Raw genomic sequence first — 18,609 nt, 5'->3', positions numbered from 1 at the left:
GCGGCAGGCCTCAGGGGTCCAGGACCGGCCCTGGGGAGGCCACTGCCCCGCCGAGCCCCGGCTCCCGCCCTCCACCCCGGCTCAGGCCGGGCTTGGAGCCTGCGCGCCCCTCGCGCACTTTTAGCTGTTTCCCTAGCTGGCAGCTTCCAGACTTTTCTCGGGGTATTTGGGTGGTGTGAGGGGTCAGCCCTGGGCAGGGAGAGGGGAGGGGAGGGGAACAACTGTCCCGGGCGCCACCTTCACCTTCCCTGCCTTCCCGAAGGAGACACAGGCCCCGCCCCGCCCCGCCATCGGGGCTAAATTGGACCAACAGGACACACATTTTGGGGGCCCTTCTGCTGGACAGGCAAGTTTCTCTTCAAGGGCGTGGAAAGAGGGGGAGGGCACTGGGGGTCAAGGAGGGGAGCCCCCAAACTCTTCCTGGACCACAGGCAGTGAGGAGACACCCAGAGCCAAAGAAGAAAGCATCGCGTCCTTTATTCCCAAGAGAAATGGCAAATTGGAGCTCCAGGACGCAAGCCAGGCGGCCCTGGGATTTATTCACGCACATTTACATCTTTCCAAGAGCAGGCTCTTGGCTTCCACTTTTGTATTTCATTTCACAATCATCACAGTCAAATACAAAACAAACAGTGTTTTCCCTCCCTTTCCTGGCAAGTTAGCTCAGAAGTGAACCGTTTCTAAGGGTTCAGATGATGCATCAGGAACAGTGCAGGTAGGGAAGTTTCCAGATAATCCGAGGCAGATCGGACTCGGCCTTCGTGTGCGTGTATGTGTGTGAAATAGGACCACAAAATGCTTTCCCCTCTTGGTATAACCCACATTCATTGCGATCACTACATTTCCCCATAAATTAGTGACATAAACAAACATATGGAGACCGGCAGTAAACAAATAAAATCAATATAAAAGACAACATTTTGCAACAACTATAGTAACAGCATGAGTTTACAGCTGGGGGGGAGGTTCTTTACAAATCATTCAGTAGCACAGGGTGGGGTGGGGGTTGGGCGAAGCCTTGTTTATTTAAAACACCTCAAAAGGGGTGGGGGGGACCTGGACAGGGACAGAAGGAGAGCTCGCTCTCCCTCCCTCCCTCCCTCTCTGAATCCACTGTCCCCCCCATCCCTCTAGGTTTAATGGGAACCCAATGGAGCTAGGTTAGCAGAGGTACCTTTGTAGGAGGGAAAGACTTTTTAAAACATGGCTTGGCCGGGCAAGCTTGGCTTCCAAAAATTCCGCACGAGTACTGAGCAGGGCTTGGTCAGGAAGTCAGACAAGCCAGCACTGGGAGCCACAGATACCAGGACCAGCACGCAGGGTCTGCACCCCAGATCACACACTCTCTGCATTCCCTCCCCCCAACTCATTCTGAAGATCTCCTCAACTTCCATACACTGGGTTGGGCAGGCTCTAATGCCCAGGAGACTTGGCAGAGTTTGGGGGCTTCCTTCCCTCTTCCCTACAGGACTTTCCCCCCCCCCAGAGTTATCTGTTGGTGTTGCATGTGTGAGTGGGTATATATATATTTTTTAAAGTTTGATTTTTATCTCTTTAGAAACGGTTTGAGACTAGCGGGGTTTGAGGGAGTTTGGCAGAGAGGAGAACAAATCGCTGACAAAGAACCTTTTACGTTTCACCGGCGTTGTTAGGACGACAAGCTGGAATGTCTCAGATAATAACTCCCACTTCAAAGATTTCTCAGCTCAATGGAAAGCGGGCCATCCTTTTTATTCAGCCACAAGGACTGGCACTAAAGACGACTCCACTGTTTGATTTTTTTTCCACCATGTTTATTTTTCCCCTATTCACTGGGGTACTTGGATAAAATAAACAACAAGACAATTAAGAGAACGTGGACTTCTAACTTTCCTGCCATTTTCTCCATCCCCTTGGCCTTGGGCTTTTGAGTGCGTGCCCAGGGCTGGCTCAGGCCTCCAGATCCCAACACTCCCGGTTTCCTGCAGAGGAAAACGTTGAAGGCGCCTCCAGAGACTTTCTGAGATGGACAGACCCACGGACAGTGCAGGGAGCCACCTTGAAAACATCCCTAGGACCCAGCCTGAATGCCTCAGTTTCCCCCAGCAAGTGCCAACCCAAGACCGGCTGGGCTCAGTCCCCACCCCCCACTCCCCCCAAGGCTGAGCTGGGGCCAGTGAGGTGGCCCTGGACCTGGGGCCTCTTTGGGGGCTGGTGGCTTCCTCCCTTTCCCCAAATGTGTGGAGGTGCCCCCTCCATCAGGGGCCAGGGTGAAGCCCCTAAACGCCGGGCCAGGCCTGGAGAGTCGGGTGACAGAATTAAATGGCTTGAAAGCAAAGGTCAGCGCAAATGTATCTTAATGGAGTGTCCGCGGCGAAGTGGGCCCCCTTTGAAGGCGCCCATTTCCAAGGCGAGCCTAACGCGGCGTGGGGTGCAACGTCAAACTCACACTTCAACCCCCAAACCCCAACTCTTTGAACAACCCGAGCCTGATTAGACCTTTCTCCTTTTCTTCTTCCCCCCCTCTTACAAACCATTTCCTCGCCTTTAGAAACCCCGGTCATCAAACCCAAATGCGGCCTCTGATCACCGCAGAAAGCAGAGACAAAGAGGACGGCGCAGGCGGCGCCTTTTCTGTCCCCGCGTTGTTGTGTTATGTTTTGTGTTGTGTTGTGGGGTGGGTTTTTTTTATCCATTTTTATTATGACCGGAGGGAACAAGTGCCCTTTCGCGTGGGTTTTGTTTACCGGAAATTAAATGAAAATGATTTAGTCCGCGTCCAACAAAAATATATACTTGTAGACACAAGAAAAAAGGCCTGCTAGACGTAAATATTATGTTCTTCATGAAAAGCCTGGACGGGCTCCAGGCTCGGGCTTTCAGGATTTCAGTGCCAGTCGTCCATTGTCATGGAGACCTTAACTTACCATGAAGATGGGCTGGGGCCAGGAAGCTGGGTATTGTGTGCCCAGGCCTTTGAAGCCCCCGCTCCGCTACAAAGGGTGAGCACCTTAGCCCCAGCCGCCGTGGACATCTGTAACAAGCCAATGAAAAATTAAACATGATTAGGGGGAGAGTAAACATGTTTATTTCCTTGTGCTAGCAGAGATGGGGGTGGAAGACCAAATGGGGTGCCTGCTGGGAAGCCTAGACAGAGAAGGAATGGGGTGCTTAACAAAAGGGAGGAGGCAGAAGAAACAAGTTTTAAAGATTCACCTGGGCAGTGAGATATGGCCATGAGAACCACTGTCAGCCTGGGGCCCTGTGTGTGTGTGTGTGTGTGTGTGTGTGTGTGTGTGTGTGTGTGTGTGTGTGTGTGATTGCTACTGTTGTTGTTGGAGAAGATTCACCAGAGAAGTATTGCTTGTTTGTTTTGGTCACTGGGCTTGAACTCTGGGCCTAGGCACTGTTCCTGAGCTGAAGAGCTCAGCCACTTTGAACTTCTGGTTTTCTGGTGGTTCACTGGAGATAAGAGGCTCACAGACTTTCCTGCCCAGGCTGGCTTTGAACCATGATCCTCAGATCTCAACCTTCTGAGGAGCTAGGATGACAGGCGTGAGCCATCCAGGCTTAGGGTATTTCTCATCTGATGAAACTTTTGGGAAATTGAAGAGCAGGACTGAGAATTACCTAGTGGATTTTGAAGAGAAGAAAATGTGTCATTGCATCTAGGCCAGGACTCATTTGCTTGGCTTTATCCATCCATCCATCCACCATTTACCTATCTCTCCATCTACCCATTCATCCATCTATCCATAGCTCAGCTCGTATATGATATAACACAGATTTCATATATGTGATATATATATAGGATAGTGCATATTTCAGATATCAGATATGTAATATATAATACAGCTTGTCTTCAGGCTTCCTGCCCTTATGTAAGTGCTCAACTACTGAGCTAAACCCTCAGTTCCAGCTCCTTCCAGGAGCAGATAGTGCTCCCCTGAATCTACACCTACTTCCAGATTCTTAGGGTTTGACATGTGGGCGGTTCCTTTCTCCCCCACACACATTTCCTTTCACAGTTTTCATACATCAGACCTCAGAGAGGATTAGGAGCAGTCTTGTTCTTCCTGCAGAGATTGGCAGCGTGAAAGGGCAGAATTCCCTCTCTTCCCCACTCGTGGATACAATTCTAAAGGCCTTTTCCTTCTCTACCTACCTCTGACATCTGGTTCTGGGACTTTAAGACAGGTTCAATTTAGACACATGGGGTGTGGCTGCCTTTACAGTCTTTATGGTTCATTCCCCCCCCCTTGCTCTGCATTCTGAAAGAATTGATTTCTGATAGAATTAATTCCATTTGCTCACACACCTCACCTAGGGCAGGCCCCTGGGTGATGGGGGACTCAGCAGCAGAGTGACATCATCAGCCAGGGTCCACCTCCAACCCAAGCTTCCACAAATCCTACAGGCAGGGTGTGGACTGGGGAGATGGTGAGGGGCTGAGCCCCCCACACACACCACATTGACTCATTCCCCTGGGCCTGCCTCATTTCCTACTTCAAGGGTACAATGTCTGTGGTAGATGGATGTCCCAGGACTGGAAGTTTGTGATTTCCCCCCTGCCTGCCCAGGGGGTGAAATGAACACCCTCTATGTTCTTTTACAGATGGCTGGAAAACTTAGTTGACTGGGGACAAGGGAGGACAGGAAAGAAGGAGAGGCAGCAAGTCCTCTGGAATTCTGCATGTCGTGTCCCTCCAGGCTTTGTGGATGGATAGCAGAGGAGACAAGGTGGGGGGGGGGGCTGGGAGCCAAGAAGAGAGCAGGCCTCAAGGAAAATATTCTCGTTCTAGCCAGACACGGGTGGCTCCTGTGCCTGTCATCCTAGCTAAGTCAGGAGGCCGAGATCTGAGAATCACGGTTGGAAGCCAGCCAGGACGGGAAAGTCTGTGAGACGCTTATCTCCAGCAAACCACCAGACAACCAGGAGTGGCGCTGTGGGTTAAAATGGTAGAGCGCTAGCAAAAGGAGGCTCAGGACAGGGCCCAGGCCTTCAGTTCAAACCTCAGGATCAGCAAAAGAGAGGCAGGGAGACAGTGGCAGAGGGAAGGAAGGAAGGAAGGAAGGAAGGAAGGAAGGAAGGCAGGCAGGCAGGCAGGCAGGCTTGCTTCCCATTCTGCAAGACCATGTGGCAGCTGCAGAGCCAGAATGGCACACCAGCTCTAACACGGAAGGGAAGCCTGCTCTGGCCGTCTGGAGGATTCCTCCATCCCTTCCTCCTTCCTTCGGGCCTTCCGCAGCCCTCCGCACCCCGGCCCGCTCTCCAGGCTCTTCCGGCCCAGGCCAGCCCTGCAGAGCCAGGAGGGAGTGGGCTCCCCGGACGCACGTACCATTCGTTCAGATCTGCGCCACGCAAGGCCTTGGAGGAGGCGCCTGGGGGGTCGGGGCCGTCGGAGGAGGAGGAGGAGGGCGACACGAGGGCGGACGGGGGGGCCGAGTCGTAGCCGGAGCTGGGCGGCGGCGAGCGGCCGTGCACCTTCATGTGCTTGCGCAGCGAGCTGGGGTGCGTGTAGCACTTGTCGCAGCCCCGCACCTTGCAGAGGTAGGGCTTGTCGCTCGTGTGCACGTGCGAGTGCTTCTTGCGGTCGCTGCTGTTGGCGAAGCGCCGCTCGCAGCCCTCGAACTCGCAGCGGAAGGGCTTCTCGCCTGGGGGGGGAGAGAGGGAGGGAGGGAACAAGGCAGAGACGTTAGTGGGTGCGGGCGCCCCCACCCCACTCCTCCCGTAGCCAGAACATAGCTGCAGCCCTCTTTTGGGGGTGCCACCCCGTCCCTCCACCCCCCTTCCCCTCCAGGCCTCGCCCTCCCCCCTCTCCAGCTGGGGCCTGGGGAAGCGCGGGGAGGAGGGGGGGGCAGCAGTGACTCCATTTTGGCTGAGTTTCCACCCTAGAGGAATCCTGATTCACGCGGATCGTTCTGCACATTGTGCCCACTGCGTGCCGGAGGACGGAGCGGGCTGGGGCCCAGGCGGCACCCGAGGCACCCGCGCCGCCCGGCCCGCGCGCAACGCGGGCTCCTGTAACAGGCGAGATCCTGAGAGCAGGGCCCCCACCCGAGCTGGTCTTCCGCGCAGCGCAGCCTGCCCTCCCCGTCCTTTCCTCCCCAGCTCCACATTCAGCTGCATTTCTTCCAATCCTGCTGAGCCACCCAAGATCCCCCCCGGGGGCGGGGGGCGATCCCGGTTACAGTGTCTAATCGCATTTGATGACGTCCCGGCCACAGCCCTGAGGCCCCCGAGATCAGCCCGGATCCGCCCAGCCGGGCGGGGTGTCGGGTCACCAGCCCGGCCCCCCGCGCGCCTCTGGCCTCGCCCGCCGGGTCCCCCGAGCCAGCCCTCCGCGGGGCTCCAGAGGGCGCGGGGAAGGCGCGAGCGCCGCCCAGGGTGCAGACCCGGGCGCGGCGTTCGCTGGCCGGGAGGGGCGGAGACGACGCGCCGGGGCCGCGGACGGGGACCGGCACGGCGACGGCTCCGGGCGGGCGGCGAGGCCCCGGCTCCGCGGCCGCGTCTCCGCCGCCTCCAGGAGAGATGGGAGCTTTCCATTTATCTTTATTTAATGCTTTATTTCTCTGTCGCTGGCTGGGTGGAACAAAGCCTCGGTTCTCTGGCTGAGCCCACGGTTCGTACTGGAAACCCTGGGCTCGGCCCCGGGCGCCCTCCGAAGGTGTGGCGCGCGCCGCCGCGCAGGGCCCGACTGGCCCCGGCTCCGGGAAAACGGGGTGCGGTGCAGGCGAAACGGGTGTCCCCATCTAACCCCGCGCCCCCTCCCCCGTGCCCGAGCGCCCGACCGTCCGCCGCCCCGCCCTCCCTCTCCCTCCCTCCCCTCCCCTCCTGCCTTCGGGTCTTCCTTCTTCCTCTCCCTTCCCTGCCTCCCTCTCTCAGATTGCCTACGGGAGCCGTGCGACTTTGGGGACGAGAAACGCCGCGTCCCCGCTGGGTTCTGGGGAAGGCGGCGGAGGGAGAGCCGGAACGTGGCGACGGTTCCCTCCAGGCGCAAAAGGAAAAGAAAAATCCTGCCCCACACTGAGCCCCAGCGGCTGGGGAGAGGAACGCGGGGCGCTGGGGTGACCGGGGGCGGCCGGGAAGTTCACCATCGCCCGGGGGGCCCGGGGAGGCCGCAGCGCCCGGCTCCCCGCCCCGCCGCCCCGCCACCCGGTCCCGCGCTGCGCCCCGGCCGGTAGGTGGAGAGGCCGGGGCCGGGCTCACCGGGCGGCCAGCGCCCCGATCGCAGCTGGAAAGGCCCAGAGCCCCCGCCCGAGGCTCCACGGCCAGGCCGGGCCTCCTTCCCGGCCGCGCGCCAGGCTCTAAAGACCAAATCGGGCTGCGCCAGGGCCTCCGGGCCAGCGCCATTTTCTCGCACTTGTGGCTGGGTCGGCTTTTCACGGTGACTCCGCCCCGGCGTGGTCTCGCCTCCCCCGAGGACCCCCCAGCTCTGACCCCGACCCCCGCCCCCTCCCCCGTCTGCTGCCCGGGAAGGCGCGCGGAGCCGCGGGGTGGATGGTTCGGGGGAAGGGGGCGCTGGGGCCGAGCAGCCCGGCTGGCTGGCCCGCGCCGGGCCCGCGCCCGCCTCGCCGGCGGCCACACACACCATTGTTCCTGGATCGCTACTCGGTGAGAGGTTTGGGCGCCGGGCGCCGCCTGGATCTCAAGCCCGGCTGGCTTCCGACCGGAGAGAATCTCCACTCCCGAGAAACCGGCTCCTGTCCGCCGCTGCCGCGACTCGAGGAAATGAAACGCCATTAATATTTGAAAAGGCAATTATTTTCCTGTTGAATCGAGAACTGTCTTCATGAATAATTTGTGGTGATGTCTATTGCCATTTGAGAAACAGTCTGCTGAGGCCCCCCCTTCTCTTTCCATCACATGGGAGGAGATCCAGGTTACCACTGGAGCTGGAGAGGCTCTGTCGATTATATATCTAAAATTCTCCCCCAGCCCAAGTGGCAATGAATCAGGACTGCGAGCGAGAAAGAACGCACAGGTTGGTTTCCGTCCTCAATCGATGGATGCTATCTGGAGAGCCAGCCAGGCGCACTGAACTCGCGTCTCTGCTGTAGGTCGATTCGCGCTAAGAGTCTCACCATTTTCTGCTTCACAGACTTCAAACAGTAGCCGGCTAAGAGCAGTAAAAGTTTGTTTGTTTAAAAAGCCCTGTCATTAGAGATGAGTCCTTTCTCCTGCTCGGGACTGCGCGTCTGTCTCCAGGTCCCCGCTGCCAGCTCGGCAGCGCCGGGTAGCAGCAGGCCTTTGCGCCCGGCTAAGAAGGGCACTGGCCGCCTTCTCCCTTCCCTGGGGCTGGAACTGGGAAGACGCGTGGGAAAGGCTGGGGTGGGGCAGAAAGAACTGGGGAGGGGGGGCAATGTTTCCGGAAATAAAGCATAAAGTTCAAAGTGGACTTGGGTCTTGCCTCTGCGCCCCCCCTCCCCGCGTCCTGGAGCACCGCGGAGAGGACAGTTTGGGACGGGGGAGGGGCAGCTTCCCTGACTCTGCCAGCCAACAATGGCTGACTGGTCCCCTCCAGAAGTGGAGGAAGGCCGCCGGAGCACCGGGCCCCCCCCCCCCCAGATGGAATTGACTTCACCTTCCCTTCCCTACTTCCCCAAATGGGAGAGGGGGAGCTCTGACTTTTTAAACTTCTGGAGGGGGAGGGGTATGCGGAGCCACAACCTCTGACTGCTGAACTAATTAATGAAAACACACACACACACACACACACACGGATCTGCGAGTGTGGAAACTTCTCTCGGGCAATTGGGTTCATCAAAGAGGCCTCAGAGAGCTTGGCTCAGCCCGGCCCCAGCAATCCTTTCCCTTATGGTAACTAGAAGAAGGAACTGGGGAGGCTGGCAAGGTCTCTGGGCCACTTACCAGCTCTGCCAGTGACATTTTACTAAAGTTGTGGCGTCCTAGGGGTGGGGGATTGGTCTCTGCTAAAGGAAGAGTGGGGGTTGGCAACAAGGCCCCCTCCTCTGGGCCGTGAGACCTCCCGGAGCCCCAAGCAGGGCACAAGTTAGTCCGAAGCCCCCACATCCTGCTAAGGGAGTGAGGACCCCTTGGGCCAGGCTCGGTGGTTAGGTGTTAGATTGTTGGTGTGTGTGTGTAGGGGGGGTGATCCTGTCACACAAATGCAAAGGGATTGGAAAAGGTTAACACAATCGTTTCCACGTCTGCTTCTCAAAGCCTGGCAATCACACCGTAGGGAGGCAGTGCTGGGGCAGGGGGCTTTGATAGGAAGTTTCTGGATTCCCACCTCTGGGATGTGGAGGGGGGGAGCGAGGGAAGGAAGGAAAGAAAGAAGGAAGAAAGGAAGAAATCCAATCTTGCAGGCTCAGGGAGGGACACTTGTGCCCAAGGAAGAACCGAATCACCAGTCCCGTTGAGCACAAGTCTTCCCGCTGCCCTCCCTACATGCTGCAGCTTCCAGAGCCTTCTGAGACGATGACATTAGGAGCACATACATGAGCGCGACTCCACGGATCCGACGCCTGGAGACAATTCCCACGCACTTCCCTCCCTCCCCTCCGTGGGGGGACTTAAAGAATTCCATTCCCCCCACTCCCTCCACACCCCAGGGCCTCCGTCCCGGCCCGGGAGTCCGACCCGGACAGGGCGCCGCCCAGTACTGACCTGTGTGAGTTCGTTTGTGTATTTTGAGATTTTCTGATCTAGCAAAGACCTTGCCACACCCCGGGAAGGGACAGGGGAAGGGCTTCTCGCCCGTGTGCACGCGGATGTGATTGACAAGTTTGTATTTGGCCTTGAAGGGCTTGCCCTGGCGCGGGCACTCCTCCCAGAAGCAGACGTGGTTGCTCTGCTCGGGGCCGCCGACGTGCTCCACCGTGACATGCGTGACCAGCTCGTGCATGGTGCCGAAGGTCTTGGAGCAGACCCGCGGGGGCGCGGGGCCGTCGGCCGCCAGCCACTTGCAGATGAGCTCCTGCTTGATGGGCTGGCGCAGGTAGCGGAAGAAGGCGGCGGGGCCGTGGGGCGCGCCAGTCCCGCAGCCGGCCAGGGCGTCGCGGGCCGCGGGCCCCGCCGGGAAGGGCTCGGGCCGCGCGTACATGTCTCCGGGAAGCCCCAGGCGCAGAAGTCCGTTCAGAGGACGGCTCGGGGGCTCGCGCTGAGGCTGCTGGCGGAGGCCCGGGAGCCCCGACGGGCTGGGGGCGTCGGCGAGCTGCGCGCCATGGGCGCTGCCACCTGCTGTGGAGACAAATGGCGCGCGTGAGCCCCGGGCGCGCGCTCTTCCCCGGCCCCCCCTCCGGGGATGGGATGGGGGGACGGGGCCCAACCTCCAGCGGCACCCCGGCGCCTGCCGTCGGAGCTGGGATCGGCCCCCCCGCCCCATTCGCCCCAGCGGTGAACCCCGCAGACCTGGCCAGGCCCCAGGCCGATCGCCCCGTTCCTTGGAGAGGGCCCGGGCGCACAGGGCTGGTGGGGCGGGTGGCGGGGACGGAGCGGGGCCCCTGGGAAGGGTTTCCAGAGGGGCGTCCGACGTGCACCCCCCCAGCACTGGGGGCGCGCCGGGCTGAGCAGGGGCGCGGGGGCCCGCGGGCCTGGACGTACGTGGGAACCGCGGGCCCCGCGCCCAGGCACCCCGGGCGCCCCGGGCCTCAGCCCGACGGCGGGACAAGGGCCAAGGAAACCACAACCAGAACTTATGCAACGTGCGCCGGGCTTTTCCTCCGGAGTTGGCGGCCGGGCTTTCCTCCCCGCCTCCCCGGAGCCTCGGGGAGACTGCGAGCGCCGCCCAGGCAGCCGCGGGCGCGGGGGAGAACAGACCCGGGCCCAGCCCTGCGCCCGGGAACAATCGCCCGGACGCCCATTGGCCCGCCGCCCGGCCCCGTGTCGGCCGTGACAGGTCCCTCCCCCTCCCTCCCCCTCCCTCCCCCCTCACACACACACACACACACACACACACGCACACTTCCTCCCCACCCTCCCCACCCCAACAGCTGCTACTGCTCATGCGCTCTGACCCCGGCTCAGATTCCTTTCTCTCCCCCTGGGCCCTGTCCCTCCCCTCCCAGTGCTGGGCTGAGGGACTGAGGAAGAGGGGGGGGGGGTCCTGCCTGCCTCCACCTCCTCCTCCTCCTCCTCCTCCAAGACTGCTTGCACCGAGTCCACTGGGCAGAGCAGAAGACCCAGGCCCTTCCCCCAGGGATCTCCCGGGGCCTTGTGGGGTGCCCAGAACTGGGAGAGGAGCAAGAAACTCCAGGGCCCGTTTTTCTTCTATTTTCCTCCGAAAATTCTTTCTTCCCTAGATATTTTTCCTCCCTTTCTCTGTCTCCCCCACCCCCCACTGGGCCTTCTTGCTGCCTTCATCCTCCCCTTCCCTCCCCTCTACCCTCACCCCACTTCGTCTTCACACCCTCCTACTCCGTGCCCAGCTCTGCACGCTGTAACTGGACCCTGGTCCCTGACCACAGCAAGGGCTGGGCCAGGGCAGCCCCGGTGTCGCGTGAGAGGCTGGCCTGCAGCCCTCCTGGGCTCTCGGGAGGGAGAAGGCACCTCACCAGGCTGGCCTTTCCTTCCCAGGCTGGGATGGACCGGCCCTCCCGTTTCAGCTGGGGAGACTTGTTGCCCACAGGCCTGGCCGAGTCCTCCCTGGAGGTTCTGTGGTTCTTAGTCCACAGCTCTAGGAGGATTGGGGGGGGGTGGCGCCTAGCCTCCAGCCTGGCCAGCAAATCGCTGCAGTGGTGGAAGAAAAACTTCAGTTCTGGCCTAGTGGAGTGTGGCATAACAGGAGGCAGTGTCCTTTGTCTGCAAGGACTGGCCTGGGTCAGCTGCTGCGTCTGTCCAGGGATGTGAAAGGCTGCAGGCCTCGACCCCGGCCTCCTCCCCATGGTTGAAAAATGCCAGCCACTGTGGTCAGACCTCCCTGGCTGCAGGAAAAAAAAAAAAAAGCAGCTCCCAAGCACAGAAAGTCTGGGATTTTTTTTTTCCTTCTTAAAAGAGAAATTCTAAAGATTGAGCTCTTTAGCAGAGGGAAAAAGTTGGGGCTGATCTGGGGGGAACAAGCATTATGTAGCCATGAGGGGAGTCTACCTCATCCCCCCCCCCCCCCCCCGCTGCAGACCACTGGACAGTTAAAAAGAAAACTGGTTTTGTGCTTTAAATAAATGTAATCGTGGATTTGGTAAGGCGCTCACTTCCATGATCTCTCTCAGACTTGAGCCGTCCCTTTGGGCTTCCCCAGCAGGCAGGGCTCAGTCAATTGTCAGCACGTTCTCTGCATTTAGCTTTAGGTTTTCAGAAGAGCATTTGACTGATAGGCCAGACCCTTCCTGCCCTCCAAACCTGCCCCAAGAGCTGGCAGAAAGCCTCCCACTCCATCCTCGCTTTCCACGTTTACCCTCTGTGCCCCAAGCATGCCGCTCGGGTTCCTCCACTGGCTCTCTCTTCCTCTAAGCCTCTTCCCCAAATCTCCGTGAATTGTTTCCAGTCTCCTCTCTCAGCCAAAAGCAGCAGCTGTCCAGAGCAGTCAAGGTTACACACACACACACACACACACACACACACATGCACACACACCCATGCAGAGAGAGAGAGAGAGAGAGAGAGAGAGAGAGAGAGAGAGAGAGAAACATAAAACACACAAAAAACCCAAACATCCAAACCCAAGCTCCTTCTTCTTCCTTCCTCAGTCCTCCTCCTCCTCCTCCTCCTCCTCCTCCTCCTCCTCCTCCTCTTGCCCTCCACACCTCAAGAACTGACCACGGTAGGTGTGCAGTGCATGTCATAGTCCAGCCATTAAAACACTCTGTTATCTCCCATGTGAAGGTAAGGAATGGACATACAACCAAATGTTTGTGGAATCCAACCCCAGCAGCTTTCAGTGGATGTACACATGCTTTTGCCCCCACCCCCTCCCCAGGGGAAGCTTCCAATCTCAGCACCCACAGCACAGAGCTCATCTGTTACACTGCGGACCCTTCTGGAAAGGCCTGTGAGCCTGTCTATTGACTCTCTGCATCCTGTGCTGTTCTTAAGCATAATAAAAGAAAATGTGGATTTTTCTCCCATTAACAACTTGAGAAAGAAAGGTGCATTATTATTAATTATTATTATTATTACTTAAAGAAAACATTTTCTTTTGCATCTAAGCTCATGAATTTCTTAGCACTGAGTCTAAGCACTGAGTGGGCCCCAGGCACAAAATGGCCGAAGCCTTATCTACATAAGCGGATCTGTCTGCTAGACACTCTCCCTGGCTCGACGTGCCCTTGAAAAACCGTGAACATGTGGGTGGCTTTTTGCTCCACCAGCAAAAGGGCAGACACATCTGAATCAGCCAAAATCACTGACAGTAGGCCCGGCCCCCTGGAGCTCCCGTCCAGACGCTGCTTTTTCTATGAGCCAGGCAAACATCTGCACCCATTCTGGGTAGATGTTTCTTGAGTAGCCAGAGGTCATTTGACCCATAGGTCATAGAGGGTGCTTGATCCTTGCATCTCCCTTAGAAACATATGGCCCACAGCTCGGATGGCTAAGTATGGGGGGGGGGGAGGAACCAGACATTTCCCTACAAGGACTTTTCCCCAGAGACACAGGAGAAAAAAGGGGATTTGGTTTTTGTTTTTCAACCCATTAGTATTTCCAAACAAGGAACAAGGAACTCAGTGGTTAGGTCTGGGTCTTCAGGATGTATCTCTAAAAGAAGCCACAGAGGATGGACAGTGAGGTACAGATGTTTTGGAAGCACATTTTTTTCTTTCCTTTTCTTTCTTTCTTTCTTTCCTTCCTTCTTTGTCTTCTAGGGGATCCCCGTTGAGATCTCAGGGTGCAAGGATCTCAGAATTCAAAGACTGAGTTTGCCAGGAGTGCCCCCTCCCACACTGGTCCCCAGAATTTGGCTTCCGGTAGCCCCCTCACTACCCTGTCCCCCCACTGTTGGCTATTCCATCCCTAACCAAACAGCAAGGGGTTCACTTTTCTGCTTCGTTTTCAGAGACAAGGAATAGTATGCATCCCTGGGGTATTTTCCAGATGTGGAAGAGAAAGCCCTTGAGGCTTTCTGAAAGGCCTATCTGGAGCAGGCTCTGCCGCCAGCCCCAACCTGTCTCCAGATTCCACCTCCAGCCACTGGCTTCTCTGCAAACCGTGCCCAGAAACCTGGGCACCTTGGCTATCTCCCCATGGCGAGGCCACAGCAATGGCATAAACAAATGACTCCCTAGTCCTACTTTCCAGAAATAGGACATTTGGTGGCTCTACCATCTGGCAGAGCTCCTTGTATGACAGGCCTGATCTCTCTGCCTTGGGAACAGGAAGAGAGAGAGTGGAGGAGATGATAGGTTGATGGCTGAGTTCCTTTGGCTTTTCCTCTGGGTTGTGATCTTTGGAACAATGGTAAAGGGAGAGATGATCTACTGCCATGTTGCTGGGATAGAAATTTCAGGAGCATGGTACAGAGCTGGGCCTAGGATACTCTGGACATTCTTCTCATTCTACAGGCACTTGCTCAATCCCCCTCCCCACCTTTCCTATGCTGTGTTTCTATATTTTTGCTGTATTTCTTGAATCCCAAATGCTGACGATGTCTCTGCAGACACTATTCATCCATGGACATCGGTTATTGCTGACATCTACTGCACGGGAAGAAATTCCTGCTACATTGTGGTATGAGAATAAGGAAGGACAGCCCCCGAGGTCAGTCATGGGCCTCAAACCGCGCCAAACTGGTGCCAGACTATACCAAGGAGATGAGCTGTATCAGGATTTTGTAAAGTGTGTGTGTGTGCAGGGGGGGCAGTGATTTTAGACTTCTCTTCTATGGGGAGATGAGGGTGGGCTTTGATCATCATTAATAGAACTGAGAATGGGAGAAAATAGGCCTCTATAGAATTTAATTTCCAGGCAAGGTTTCTGTGGCTTGTGTTTGAACAGAAGATGAGGAAACATTGCTAAAGAAACCTACCAAAACAGCATTAAAAGGGATGGAAACAAATTTACATAATAACCCCATCCCATCGCAGGAGACTTCAGCCATCAAGTCGTCCCTAAATAATAGAAGCAAGCCATTTCCCGAGTTTTTCACTTAACTTTTGTCAGGAAGAATGCTTTGGCTACCAATAGGGGGAAACATCTCTAGAGCCAACCCTGTGCTCACTCATGGTGGAGTTGAAAGAAGAAGGGGTTGCCTGGAAGGGAAGACATCCACCCCTAAATCATATGCTTGTTCTAAATGGAATATTAAATTAAATTCTTCACAATGAAGGTATTTCTGACAGAGTGACTGTCAGTCATTCCCTGTTCAGATGCCACATTGCAGAAGGCTGGTGTCCCTGGTAAAGATGATGCTTATTATGTAAACCCCATCACCGAGATCAAAGTCTGCTCCTTTAATGGAAGCCAATACATGTCAAACCTCATTCCAATCAAATTGTCCGGAAATGAATTCAAGATGAATATGTCATAGAATAATGTGACAGTGGAATCGCAGAAGGTCAGGGGTGGTTGTTTCAATGAGAGAGTCCGTCAGATATTAATTCTGGAAGTACCCAAATGAGGAAGGCATGGAGGAAGATTAGCAGCTCTGGTGGGATGGACGGAGGGCCTTGTGCCGCCGATTCGCGTGCTAACCCATCCAGCAGCAGAGTGTGGCTACTCACGCCCGGACTCAGCGCTCAGCAAAAGACAAAAGTTTCCATGCCAAGCCGTGCACGCTCAAGTGCGCGTGCCAGCACACACGGACAGGGAAAACACCCCTCCCCAAACTCCAAGCACATCCGTAGTTAAAAGGAGATGTTAACTTACCTGACTCTTTCAGAGAATTTCGGTAAAGTCGTAAACGTCTCCTCATCACCAAGGAAGTCTTGTATCTCATGTTCCGACTTGGGGCCTGTTTGGGGAAGGAAGGAGAAGCCATCATTTAGATAATGTCACACAGGAGTCTGGGCCTGAATGTCCACATGAAAGGAAAATAGGAGCCCGGAAATGTCCTTCCATCTTCCTCTGGCCATTTTCCAATTTGGAGGTTGAAGAAAAAGGCTCTGATGGGAATTGCCCACATGTATAGCAAAATCACATGTCTTTGGTCAGAATAATAATAATAATAATAAATAATAAAAACATTGAACTAGTCTCGTTTCCCAGCTAGAATTTCATATGAAATCCTGCAGGTGGAAGTGTTTCATTAGTGTCAAAACAAACAAACAAGCAACTCTGTCACATCTTGAATTTATAATTTTTGTAGAAGAACTATCTGTTCACGTTTACCATTCAAATGTTGTAAGCTATGGGGGGGGCAGGCAGGCTCTCCTCCCTCATGCCCCCCCCCACAGCTCTGCCCCAGGGGAAGGGGTTTTAGCAACCTGGAATGCTGAAACCAAGAGATCTGTAGGTTCTCAAACTCTTTCCCATTCACCTGGTTCACATCCATAGACCCATTGGGGAACCATCACTGCTTATTTTAAAAAATTAATTTAAAACCCCCCAGATTAAAAATGCATCATTAAAAAAATCATTTGACCCAGTCTGTCTCCATTTTGTCGTTGAGAAAATTAGCAGGAAGACCCCTCCCCGGAGATACATGGTTAGGTGTCACAGCAGCTGAAACAGCTATCCCCTGGCCGAGGAGATCAAGGCTTCCTGAAGCCTCCTGCGTGTGTCTCGCCAGGCCGGGGGCAGTGAAACCAAACAGAGGTGGCCCTCGGGCTGCGGCCCCCAAAAGACAAACAGTCATTGAGAAAGGTCTCGGACTGGACAAACACTGGGAGACCTCTGTCAATAAGGACGTCTGCCCGTCTCCACACTCCAGCTCCCAGAGCAAGCGGCTGTTTAACTTGTTGAACCACAGGCCAGACTCAAGCAAAGAAGCCTGGCTACCTCACAGCACAGCCAGCCCTGCTGGTCACCCTTCCCGCTCCCTTCCTCCTCAGCCCCCCCCATCCCCCCAACACCCTCGGAACCTGGTGACCTCCACACTTCCCTCTCTTCTGCAAAGGAGGAGGAGGAGAACCGGACTCACCTCCCCGCCCCACTCAGAGGATCTTACTTATTTCCAGTTCTTTCTAACCGAGAGGCAGCTTTCCCTAAAGGCAATACTCTGCTTCCAGAATGGAGGCTGCATTCCTACAGAAAGGGCCACATGCTGAGTGTCCTCGCTCTGAAATCTCCTCTTGGCAGGGTCTGTGGCACCGCCAAAGCGTGGTTGGTTGGCAATCACAGAAGTTCCATTTCCCTTCTGAGACGGGGTGAGGTCCCCAGGGACCTGAGTCCACCCACGAGGCTGGCCCCGCTGGGGGCTGGGCCCGGGTCCCTGTGCTCACCAACCTCTCCATCACCACACACGCAAATACTGCTGACCAGGTCAGGTGACCAGGGGCGGACTGGAGGACCAGGGTTCAAATTCTGATGCCATTTGGCGAGCAGGTCACCTGGCTGGCAAGAGGGAATTTGGGAACTGCCTCTGCCCCCCGCCCCCCGCCACACCTGAGAGCCCCAGGACAGGATCCCCCCCAGACCAGAGCTGGCTCCACTGCTCCCTAAACTCGGCCCCTTCGGCACCACCGCACCCCCATCTCGTGCCCCCCTCCCCGGATCCCCAGTGATTGACAGTGCCCGGGTGACAGCCGGGAAGGTGGACCGGTGGGGACTGGAGGAGGGACGTCTCTTTCTCATCGGAGGCCCCGAGGAGGGGCCCTGGGAGAGGGCAGGGGTCGGCCGGCCAGGGCGCAGCGCCGGTGAACCCGGGCGGCGGCGCGCAGGCCTCGGAGGCTCCGCTCGGCCCGCGCCCGCGCCGCGCAGACGGGGAAAAACCCGGGCAGAGGCCGCCGGGAGCCCCGGGCTGCGGGGCCTTCTCCGCTCCAGCCTCGCCCGGCGCTCGGAGGTCCGTTTAGCCAGGCCGGGACCCCCGCGAGGCCACGCCCGGGCCCTCGGCAGCCGAGGTCGGGCGGGGAGGCGGCCGGGGCCGCGCCGGGCCGCGCGGGCGCCGTGACCTTGGCCCCGCGGCCGCCCGCCGGGCGCCCCGGCTCCCCCGCCGCCGCCCCTGGGGCCCTCGGCGGCCGCAAACTTTCGGGCTCCGGCCCGGCTCGGCTTCCTTGGCGCCCGGGCCTCGCGCGCCGCTCCCCGCGCGGACGCGGCCTGCTCCCCCGGCGCGGCCCCCGGGTCCCCGGCCTGGGGAGCCCCCGCCCAGGCCCTCCCTTTCCTGCGCCCAAGGCCGGAGCCCCAGGAGGGTCGCGCCCCGCGGGGAGAAGGCGGCGGACGGCGGGGCGTCCGGCTCAGAGCGCCCCAGCCCAGGGGAGGGGGGCCGTCACCCACGGTCCCCCTTCCGCGCCTCCTCCCGGGCGGAAGACGCGGACTGGCCCTCCGGCGCTGCCCCTCCGCGGAGGGACGCCCCCGCAGCCCAGCGTCCGCGGGGTGGGGCCGCGGATGGGGGCGCAGCGCGCCTGGACCCCCGTCCCCCCGGGGCCTGGGTGCGGCGCGCGCGCGCGGGCGGGAGGCCGCCGTGCGCCCCTGGCCTGGAGCGGAGCACTCACCCGGTCCCACCTGTTGCGGGGTCACCTCTCCCCGTCCCTCACTCGGGGTGTCCCCGCAAGCCCCGCTCCGCCGGCCCGGCCGCGGTGGTCATCCTTCATTTCTCCTCTCCCAGCCTCGTCGGGGCGGGTATGATGAGGCAGAACCCA

General features: G+C 57.8%; 1 protein-coding gene across 4 annotated transcripts; it reads right to left on the bottom strand.

Moving 5' to 3' along the window:
* Positions 1–487: 487 nt before the first annotated feature.
* Zic4 (Zic family zinc finger 4) lies at positions 488–18,609 on the bottom strand. 4 transcript variants are annotated; one of them, XR_016533454.1, is made up of 6 exons: positions 16,953–17,292; positions 15,740–15,824; positions 9,611–10,183; positions 5,319–5,634; positions 2,907–3,013; positions 488–1,961 (listed from the first exon to the last, which is right to left on the bottom strand). XR_016533454.1 is itself a non-coding variant. In XM_090323229.1 (5 exons), coding segments are annotated over exons 2-5 (960 nt in total). In that variant the 5' UTR covers positions 15,810–15,824; positions 18,463–18,609; the 3' UTR covers positions 2,605–3,012. The 4 variants fall into 4 exon arrangements, 3 of the variants coding, with proteins under 3 accessions (XP_090179355.1, XP_090179353.1, XP_090179356.1); XM_090323229.1 differs by lacking the exons at positions 488–1,961; positions 16,953–17,292 and adding an exon at positions 18,463–18,609 and having other exon boundaries at positions 2,605–3,013; XM_090323227.1 differs by lacking the exon at positions 488–1,961 and having other exon boundaries at positions 2,605–3,013.

Source organism: Megascapheus bottae, chromosome 32 (assembly GCF_031878675.1).
Source record: "Megascapheus bottae isolate mThoBot1 chromosome 32, mThoBot2.hap1, whole genome shotgun sequence".
Classification (NCBI taxonomy): Eukaryota; Metazoa; Chordata; class Mammalia; order Rodentia; family Geomyidae; genus Megascapheus; species Megascapheus bottae.
Note: the sequence above shows the minus strand (reverse complement) of the source record. Positions and strands in the feature narration are given on the sequence as shown.